Source organism: Talpa occidentalis, unplaced genomic scaffold (genome assembly GCF_014898055.3).
Source record: "Talpa occidentalis isolate TD23 unplaced genomic scaffold, MPIMG_talOcc4v2.1 talOcc4.12, whole genome shotgun sequence".
Classification (NCBI taxonomy): Eukaryota; Metazoa; Chordata; class Mammalia; order Eulipotyphla; family Talpidae; genus Talpa; species Talpa occidentalis.
In genome coordinates, this window is record NW_023601212.1 from 43,171,974 (window position 1) to 43,182,946 (window position 10,973).

Below are 10,973 nucleotides of genomic sequence, written 5' to 3' on the forward strand. Positions count from 1 at the left end.
GGTGAGGAAAATCCCTAATATGAGGGGTTGGAGTTCTGCTGCCTCTGAAAATCTCAGCAGGAGAAATTCTGAAACTTGTGTATCATTGATTGATTTCATGTAGTGCAGGTGACTTGCAGGAAAAAGGGAAATAACAAGATTTATTTTTATAAACTTTTGTTATAAACCTACCTGATATGCCTCCATTTATATGTTTATAAGAAGTTAATTATAATGCTTTGTGTGTGATTTCCTCTAGGGGATACTCAGTGACACCTCTGATATAGAATTTTTGTCCCAATCAATTTTTTTTCCTGTGGATTATGTGTTATACAGGTTTACCAATAAGTTGTTTTATTTCAAGACTGTAAATTGAATCCTGACTATGCCTTAGGCACACTCTAGGCAAGGAGTTTAGGGCATTGTATCACAATATTCCAATTCAATGGTAGAGAAAGAATGTATAAGCAAGCAATAAAATTATACATTTTAGAGGGGGACAGTTGGGGAGATATAAAGGAAACCAAGTACAAAAAGGAGAGTGAAGAGGGCTTTAGGTTTTCTTGGGTTTTAGATAAGACCTGTATAAGTGCTACATTTGAACTAAAACCTCAAGTAGGAGAGGGAAGTGGTATGGGAGGATATGTGGTGAAGTGTTTGCCAAGCAAAGGGAACAGCCAGCACCCAGTCCCTAAGAAGATACCTGATTCAAGTAAAAATGTGAAGCCATCTGTAGAGATAAAAATCTAACAATAAAACTTAAAGCCATATTACTAAATGGGGGAAGAGAAGCAGAACGAGGAGGAGAGATGGGAGAAGAGGAAGAAGAGGGTTGGTAGAAGTGGAGCAGAGGGAGGGAGTAGAGATTAAGTGAATAAAGAGAAAAAAGATTTAATAATCAAGGTGATTGCTGAGAGACTGGGCTTGAATGTACTTCTCTACCTAGATTATACTTCATGATACCCAAAAGAAATAAAAAACAATAAAAACAAACTTTTGTCAAATAATTAACAGTGATACTTTTATAATATATTTGAGATAAATACACCCAAGAAAAAATAGACCAGTTTCTGCATGTCAGCATGAGTGACATTTGGGCAGGTCTTTCTCTATGATGAAGTCTGTCCTCCACCCTGCCCCTCACTGTGAGCATGAAATGTCTGTGGAAAGTGTTCAGTGTCTCTGGGGGACAAAATTGCCCACTTAGAACCGTGCTTTGAAGTTAATCTTCACATATTGTCTGAGTATTCTTAATAGCAATTTACTGATAATAGTAATTTAATGTTATAAAAGTGATCAACATGTATTTCACACTGTGAAATATTACACAGCCATTGAAATAAATACATTCAGAATTTCATCAAGCAAATGAGCAAGCACAGGGATCTCTTGCCTTTGGGTAAAGGTAAATCCCCTCTAAGATAACAGCAGGTAAGTGTTCTTGGCCTCAATTCTGTCTCCTGAGAGTCAACTGGGTTGCTGGGCTCACCTGCACCAGGTCTCTGGGAGGGTCTCGAGTGGAGATCTGAATTCCTTATCAGGTGGAAGCGACAGAGACCTGAGCTCGGAACCCAGACAAGACAGAAGGGAGGTGTGAATCATCTGTACCCTATGCAGGAATAGGACTCCATACAAACACACACAAAACAAAAGCGTTCCCTTTCCAGTACAAGTTTATATATGCCCTCTTGTTGGCCAATGTGTTTACAACTCTCTCTGCTCATTAGTCACATTTTCTCTTGTTACTCCAACCTCTCTGCACACAATTCCCCTGTGGAAAACTTTCTGGACAGCAATGGAAGTTTTCCCTGTTCCCCAGAGTTCAGGTTAGAATGCAAATTAATTCCATATTTCCACTCATTGTGAACTTGATTCCTTTTAAGTCTCTAAACTTCTTAGTGCATTTTCAGATTTCTAAGTTAAAATTTTCTAACCAAGTCAAAGACTTAGGAATGGATCTGGATTAGGTCCCTCATGTCTTCAAAGCTTTGACTTGTATGGGAACAAAAGTCCTGGTATCCAGACAGTTGCTGTCATCCTTCACAGCAGGGAATCAAGCTGACTTCTTGAACATGGCACTGAACTCATAAACTTCATGACCCTTTGCTAAAATGATGAGAAGCTTTTTACTTCTGTTGTATTAATAGTTGTAATTTAATCCCTCTGGATATTGTTCATCAAATTTATATTATATAGGTTGTTTTATTCATGCTAATCTGACTTTAGAATTATATAGGGAATCTGTGAATTTTTTAAGAACATCCGTTCCATGAGGAAGTACATTTATGAACTCTATTCTCAATAGCAGACTGGGTTTGTGGTGGGGTTTAGTTACCTACCCAAAGTTAAATCCATCAAAGTGAATGCCCTTAATTGAACTATGTGAGGCTATGTCCAGTACTTAATTTCTGGGTGTTAATTCTCAACCTAAAATGAGTTTTCCCCTTGGGAATATTTGATAGTGTCTGATGGGCTGTTGCTGACACCTACAAACCATAACCTAGTGACTCCCATGACCCCAAATAATTTTATCCTGCCGTAATTCTCAATAGTGAGAAGGTAAGAAAACCCATTTAGATCAGCGCTTCCTTTCTTTTGTTACAGGGAAGGTTGAGGGGCACCCCGAGACCCCAAATCTGCCTGCTCTAAATAGGTTCAGCCACCCACGGCATTACAACAAAATATACTCTAGTGTGTAAGACATTTAATGGAAAGGGACTTTAATATAATTAGTGTGAGATGGAGAGAAGAAAAGGCAAAGAATATAGTTTCCAAATGTGGCACTGAAAGTTAGCCATCCTCTTGTTGGAAAATGCCCAACCAAACAGGTTTGGCCGAAAGCAAGGCCACTGAGTCCCAAAACCTTCCTACAAACCTAAAGCAACTTCTGTTCATGACACAGGAAAGGTGAGAAGGGGACAGGCAATTGTGGGATAAAAGGAGCAAAATGAAATCAAGAGGAAGGTTGCCATGGTCAGAACCTCCAGGGGTCTCTCACCCATGTTGTTCTAATTGTCTCCATTCATGTCCCTCAAGTTCCTGACCCCAGTCCAAGGCAGAGAAGCAAGCACAGCTTCTTCCCAAGTCTCTCTCCATTATCACTCTAAAAGCTGTGTCCATTACATGGGAAGTATTCATTTCCATGACACCATCAATTTTATTCAACTTTCTCCTTATATATCAGTAGCACAATGTGACATAAGAACACATTCACCATTCTAGACTTGTCCAGAATTTCAGAATCTATATCTGTGTCTATGATATGCCTGCATTATTCTTTCTAATAATTCTGAAGGATCTTCATTGGCCCTTTATTGAATAGCATGACCTTAATGAAAATTGTATGTTTTGGGATCCCCTGCCACCCTGTTATACTACAAATGCAAAATCTGCTTCCTCAGGTCCTGCGAGCCAGAGAACCTGACATCTCTAGTATTCTAGATTTTCTATCAAGCGTGATGTTAGTGCTGCAGGTCCTGTCTGTGGACTGCTCTTTGAGTAGTAAAGATACTGGAACTGGCCACCTCAGTGGCAGGAGCCAGAAACACCAGTGCTGTTCTCTCTCCTGCTGCTCCACCACAGCCAGCTGTGGCTGTGGATCCTGAGAGTCCAGCAACTGCACTTTTATGCCTATTTTCCGCATCATGGAGGAGACCAATCAGTGTTAGATAGTATCTGATTGGTGCAAAATGGTCCAATCACTCACAGGTTTGAAAAATGATCCAATTGGTCTTGTGGATATAAGCCTCAGTTGGCGGGAGCTGAGAAACAGATAGTTTCAGCCTCCAAAGAAGGAAGGGGAGGACTCTGCTCCTTCCTCTAAAGAAAGAACAAAAACTAGAAGTTGAAAAAAAGGAGCATACAGCAGCCAACCTCAAGGAGGGAATGGAAGTCAAAGACCTCTGTCACAGCCAGGGTTTCCAATCCTGCTACTCCATCACCTGCTACTCCAAAACCCTCTTCCTGCTGTCTCAAAGAGTTGTTTGTTGTTGGTGTAGCCCAACAACTCACCGTTAACACTTGATATCTCTGACACAGCCTCTGGAGGACCAGTTGACCATCACTATTAGCCAGTGCTGTCCAGCACTGCTGGTGACCTGTGGTGACCATCACTATTGGTCGATGTTATCTAACACTGTTGGCAGGTGTCCAGTGCTATGCTTTTAATTCTGGTGGATTCTACCTGACAGAAGCAGACACTTGTGACTACAGCAAGGTCTTTGCCCTTTTTGTAATATAAACCCCATGGCTGTTGTTCCTAGAGCCTGAGGTCTCTTGCAATTGTATGCACTGATGAGAACCCACAAACAGTGACCCATCATCTTATTGGGCACTGTCCTTTGATCGTCTATAGCTCATATTGTATGGGTATGGTATTACCATAGTCCTTGGTTTTGGATTTTGACTCTAGGCCTTTTGGAGTTTTTTGACAGTTCTCATGTCTTAGAACTTAGGCAGGTGGATAGCATTCTGTCCTATCCCATCCTCTTGTCCTCTGCACCCCTGAATATTTACCCTGCTATAAATCTTAGGAGGTGGTGCTTCACCTTTTAGTGGAACATATTATTTCATGCTGCAAGGCATGTTCTAGGGGTCCGGGACAACATTAGCCAGTAGTGATGGTCACCACCAGTCACCAGGAGCTGGACAACAATGGCCAGTAGTGATGGTCATTACTGGTCCCCCAGAAGTAGTGCCAGAGACACCAAGTGTTAACTGCTTTTTGTGAATTGCTGGTCTATGCCAACAACAAACAACTCTTTGAGACACCAGGCCCAGGGCCTTTGATGCTCCTTTCAGGTGATGGAGAGAAAGGATCAGAGGCTCAGTGTCTGACAGAGGTCTATGGCTTCTCTTTCCTCCTTCGAGGTCGACTTTCAAAGAAGCCAGATGCTTCTTTTCTTCTTTCAGCTTCTGGTCCTCATTCGTTCAGAGGCTGCAATAGAATCCCTCCACTCCCTCAGACCCAAACTTATATCCACTTCCAAGGTGCCCCACCCATAATTCTAATGGATTGTTTTTTCAATCCTATGGCTGATTGGATCATTTTGCACTAATCAGATAATGGTTCACACATGATTGGTCCAGTCCAGTATCCAAGAAGTACACATAAAAGTGTGGTTGCTGGGCTCTGAGGAGCCACAGCCACAACTGGCTTGTGGCACAGCAGCAGGAGAGAGAACATCACTGCTGTTCCTGGCTCCTGCCACTGAGGCGGCTCAGTTCTGGTATGTTTACTACTCAAAGAACAGTCCACAGACCAGGACCTGAAGCACTAAGATTACCCGGGAGCTTGTTAGAGAAACTAGAATGCTAGAGATATCAGGTTCCCTGGCTAGCCAGGCCTGATGAAGAAGATTTTGCATTTGTAGTATAACAGGGTGACAGGGATCCCAAAACATAAAATTCTCATTAAGGTCATGGAGATTCTACAAAGGGACAACAAAGATCCTTCAGGATTATTAGAAAGAATAATACAAACATATCGCTGTCACACATCCTGAAGCTCTGGAGAATTTAATTTGTTCTTATGTCACAACGTGCTCCTGATATAAGGAGAAATATGTATTGCAGGTGTTATGCAGCAGCCCAGCAGCCCATCAAATGTCCCCAACGGGAAAATTCATTTCTGGTTGAGAACTAACACCCAAAGTTTTAATACTGCACGTATACTCACATAACTGGAATTAAGGGCATTCACTTAGATGTATTTAACTTTGGGCAGATGACTAAACCCCACCAAGAACCTTGTCTGCAATAGAGGATAGAATTCATAAATGTACTTCCTCATGACAAGGATGTTCTTAAAAAATTCAATCACAGACACCCTATATAATTCTAAAGTCAGGTTAGAGTGGATAAGACAACCTACATAATATATATTTTATAAACACTATAAAGAGGGATTAAATTACAGCTATTTATGTGACAGAAGTAAAAAGCTTCTCATCATTTTAACAAAGGGTCATGAAGATATGAGTTCAGTGCCATGTTCTATTATCACGAGAAGTCAGCTTGATTCCCTGCTGCGAAGGATGACAGCAACCATCTGAATACCACAGTTATGTTCCTAGCACAAGCCAAAGATTTGAAGACACGAAGGCACTAATTCACACCATTCCCCAGTCATTGACTTGGTTAGAAAAGTTTAACTCTGATATCAGATAATGCAGTAGAAATTTAGAGATCTGAAAAGGAGGCAATTACATAGAGGAGGGAAAAAATGTAAATAGACTAAACACTTCAATAAAAAGACACAGAGTTGCAGCCTGGATTAAGAAACAAAACCCAAGCTTTTGCTGTCTCCAGTGAACACATTTAACTGAAAAGATAAAAAAAAACTAAAAATATAAAAATAGACTGAAAGTAAAATGATGGAAAACAATACTACAAGCATATGGACCAAAAAAGAAGGCAGGAACAGCTATATTTATATCAGATAAAACATATATCAAACTCAAAAAGGTAAAAAGAGACCCCAGTGGTCACTACATTATGATCAAAGGGACAATATTTCAAGAAGAAATAACACTCATTAACATATACTCATCCAATGAAGGAGCACCAAAATATATCAGACAACTATTATCATCTCTGAAAACAGACATCAGAGAAAACATATATGTAGTAGCAGACTTCAACACACCACTATACACAGAAACATCCATTCCAAAGAACACCTGCACCCCTATGTTTATAGCAGCACTATTTACAATAGCTAAGCTTTGGAAACAACCCAAATGCCCAAAAATAGATGACTGGATCAAGAAGATGTGGTACATATATACCATTATTATATGTACTCAGCATTCAAAATTGAAAGGAGAATATAAAAAAAGATAAACACATGCAATTTGCAGCAACATGGATGGCGCTGGAAGGGATCATGCTCAGCGAAATAAGCCAAAAAGAAAAAGAAAAATACCGGATGGTCTCACTCATAGCAGGAATCTAGAAAACTTAAATAAGGGATCAGGAAAATGAATAACTATAAGAAAGTGAAAATCAAAATCAACAAAAAACTATGAACCAGAGACACTTTTTGGGGGGTGGGGGCCGGGAGGGGAGGGATTGGGGTCAGAATGGGGCATGTGCAGTTGTATGGGGGAATATAAAAATAAAATTTATTATTAAAAAAAAAACACACCACTATCAATGATAGATAGATCAAAGAGACAAAAAATAAAAAGGACACTAAAGCTCTAAGTAAGGATCTAGAGCTCATGAGCTTAACAGACATCTATAGAACACTAAACCCAAAAAAATCTGAGTACACATTTTTCTCAAGCACACACGGATCATTCTCCAGGATCGATCACATACTGGGACACAAGAAAAATATCGACAGATACACCAAGAAGAAATTAAAAAATACTTCAAGTCGAATGACAAGAGGATATCAATTTCCTAAATGGAATTAATTTGATTTCTAATCTGACCTCTTGGGAACATGGAAAGCTTCCATTGCTGTCCAGAAAATTTCCACAGGGGAATTGTGTGCATGGAGGTTGGAGTAAACAAAATGAAATGTGACTAATGAGCAGGTAGAGAGAGAGCGACTCTGGCATATATAACCTTGCATTGGAAGAGGCATGCTTCTGTTGCGTATGTGTTTATGTGGAGTCCTATTCCTGTTCAGGTACCGATGGTTCACTCCTCCGTGCTGTGTCTTCTGGATATAGAGCTCAGGTCTCTATCACAGCCATCCAATAAGGAATTCAGGTCTCCACACAAGACCTTCTCAGAGATCTGGTCCAGGTGAACCCATCAACCCAGTTGACCCTCAGGAGAGAGAAATGAGGCCAAGAACACTTACTTGTTGTCGTCTGAGAGGGGATTTACCTTTACCCAAAGGCAAGAGGTCCCTGCATGTGTTTGCTTGATTAAATACTGAATGTATTTATTTCAATGGCTGTGTAATGCTTCACAGTGTGAAATACTCACAGTGGTGATCTTATTTTATATCATTAAATTGTATTATCTTGAAATTGTTATAACAATAGTCAGAAAACACCTTGAGATTAAGTTCAAACTGTAGTTCTAAGTGGGCAACTTTGTCCCCCGGGGACAGTAAGCAATGTTCACAGACATTTCAGGCTCACAATGAGGGGCAAGAGGAGGCCAGGATGCGCCAAACATCTTTCAATGCACAGGACAGACTTCACCACAGAGAATGTCCTGCCCAAATGTCACTCATGCTGATGCACAGAAACATTTTCTCCTGGTTGTTCAATATGTAAGGTATTTATCCCAAATAGATTTAGAAAAATCACTATTTCTTGACAATAGTTTGCTTTTATTCTTTATCATTTTTCAATATCAGAAAGTATAATCATGGTTGAGAAGCTCACCAAGCCCGGTCAGAGGAATCACCTAGATTATTAAACCTTTTTTCGTATTTATTCACTTAATTTCTTTCTCTTCCCTTCTCCTTTCCTTCTTTCTTCCTCTTTTCCCTCTTCATTCTCCCCTTTATCCTACTCCTCCTTCTTCTCTCCACCCCCAATTCAGTAGTATGTCTTTTTGTTTTATTGATAGGTTCATTTACTAAGCAGATGGCTTCACATGTTTTACTTGGATACTTGAAAGAAGCATCTTCTTCTGGAAGTGTGCACAGGTTGATCCCTCTTCTGGGCACACACTTCCCCACATAACCTTGTGTCTTCCTTCCCTCTCCTACTTGAATTCTTTGTTCAAATGTGGCACGTCCATGGATCTTTCCTAAATACCCACAAGCAACTAAATCCCCTATTCACTTTCTTTTTCATATTTGGGTTCCTTTTCTTCATACTAACTGTCAACTTTTAAAATGTTATATAATTTTGTGCTTATAAATTCTTTTTCTACCTTTGGATTTGAATTTTGTTTTACTCTTTGCCTGGACAATGCCTAAAGCACAGAGAGCATTCAATTGATATTCCTGAAATAAAAGAATTTAATAGTAAAACTCTATAATACATGATCCCATATGGCAAAAAATTGACTGGGGCAAAAATTCTGTATCAGAGGTGTCACTGAGGATCCCCTAGTGGAAATGAAACACATTATATTATAATTAATTTCTTAAAAATTATAAATGGAAGCATTTCAAGTAGTTTAATAACCTAAGTTTGTGAAAATAAGACTTGTTATTTCCCTTTTTCCTGGAAGTCACCTCCACCATATGAAATCAATGAATGATGCAAGGTTCAGAATTTCTTCTCCTGAGATTTTCAGAAGAAGCAGAATTCCAGCCCCTCATTCTAGGGATTTTCCTCGCCATGTACCTGACGACTGTGTTTGGAAACCTCTTCATCATCCTGGTTGTCAGCTCTGACTCCCACCTTCACATGCCCATGTACTTCTTTCTCTCCAACCTGTCCTTTGCTGACTTCTGTTTCATCTCTACCACCATCCCAAAGATGCTGTTGAACATCCAGACACAAAGCAAAGCCATAACCTATGAAGGTTGCATCACACCTATGTATTTTTTCATACCGTTTGCAGAGTTGGATGTCTTCCTCCTGACCATGAAAGCCTATGACCACTTTGTGGCCTTCTGCCGCCCTCTGCACTACAAGGTCATCATGAATCTCTGGCTGAGTGGGCTACTGGTTCTGGTGATCTGGATCATCAGTGGTCTGTGTCCCTTAATACAAAGCTTAATGTTACGGCTGTCCTTCTGTACAGATTTGGAAATCCCACACTTTTTCTGTGAACTCAATCATGTGATCAAACTGGCCTGTTCTGACACTTTGCTCAATAACATGGTGATATATTTGGGATCTGTCTTACTGGGTGGTGGTTCACTCTTTGGTATCCTTTACTCTTACTCTAAGATAGTTTCCTCCATCCGCAGAATCTCATCAGCTCAGGGCAAGTATAAAGCATTTTCCACCTGTGCATCTCACCTCTCAGTTGTCTCCTTATTTTATTGTACAAGTCTCAGAGTGAACCTTAGCTCTGCTGCTCCCCACAGCTCTCGCTCAAGTGCAATAGCTCTGTGATGTACACTGTGGTCACACCCATGCTGAACCCCTTCATCGACAGTCTGAGGAACAAAGACAGAAAGTCGGCTCTGACAACATTCATTGAAAAGAAAACTGCAAAAAGATAATTGACTTAGGGAGGAAGAAGCACATACTATTTTCGACAATAGAGACTCTTAGTCGGAAATTGGAGTTAATTGATCAAACTAAGTAGAACTTGCTCTTTTATCTTACTCTTTTATCATGGAATTTCCACTTGGACCTCAATTTCTCTATTCAAATTATGTAACTCACTTTATTAAACTTCCTGCTCTTTCTTATTTCTAATAATTTTTCCCAGGTAGGTTTTCCTAGTTGCCAAAAATTAATCCAAACTCAAATCAGAAAATTTTAGATATTTCCATTCACTTAAAGAGATGGCATGGATTTATTAGAATAATTTTTCTCAAATGGATTTATCATACCAAATACTTTTTTAGCTTGTTCATGTTAAAAGTCATTAAGTTTGGCTAATCCTAAGGCAAAAAGCTACATGTGATGACCAAGGAAGCTTATATAATTTTATAACCGAGGATGTGCGATAACAAAGCTTTTCACTTTTGAGTGTGTCATCTTTTTGTGTTCACTACATTAACCACCCTCCTGACAACAAGGATGCTAACATACAGTGGGCTCCATAGGACACTAGGTTTTATTCTCCTTCTTAGAATCCTGTTCTCCTTCAGCTCAGTGCATGTAAAGCCACCCTTAGTCCAAGTCAACATGATTATCACACATTTGAGTCTTCACCAAGACTCATTTTAATAAATATAATGAGTCACACAAAATGTGACCTTAGAATCACAGATAATCATCAATATGACAAGAAAATTAAATCACATATTATATTACATTGCAAAATGTTTCTCTTTAATGCAGTACATCTACTTCTGCAAATATGGAGGATTCACGTCTGTGTGTACAGGGTTAATAGTAATGGGAATTGAAAAAAAATTTTATTCAGTTGTTGCCATGTCTCTGCTCACA

The 10,973-nt window shown here is 39.6% G+C and overlaps 1 protein-coding gene across 1 annotated transcript; it reads left to right on the forward strand.

Annotated features, from left to right (window-relative positions):
* The first annotated feature begins 9,239 nt into the window (after positions 1–9,239).
* On the forward strand, positions 9,240–9,965 carry LOC119240026 (olfactory receptor 7A17-like). The gene has a single exon (XM_037504396.1). It carries the CDS (start codon positions 9,240–9,242, stop codon positions 9,963–9,965), a length of 726 nt encoding a protein of 241 aa, XP_037360293.1.
* The last annotated feature ends 1,008 nt before the right edge of the window (positions 9,966–10,973 follow it).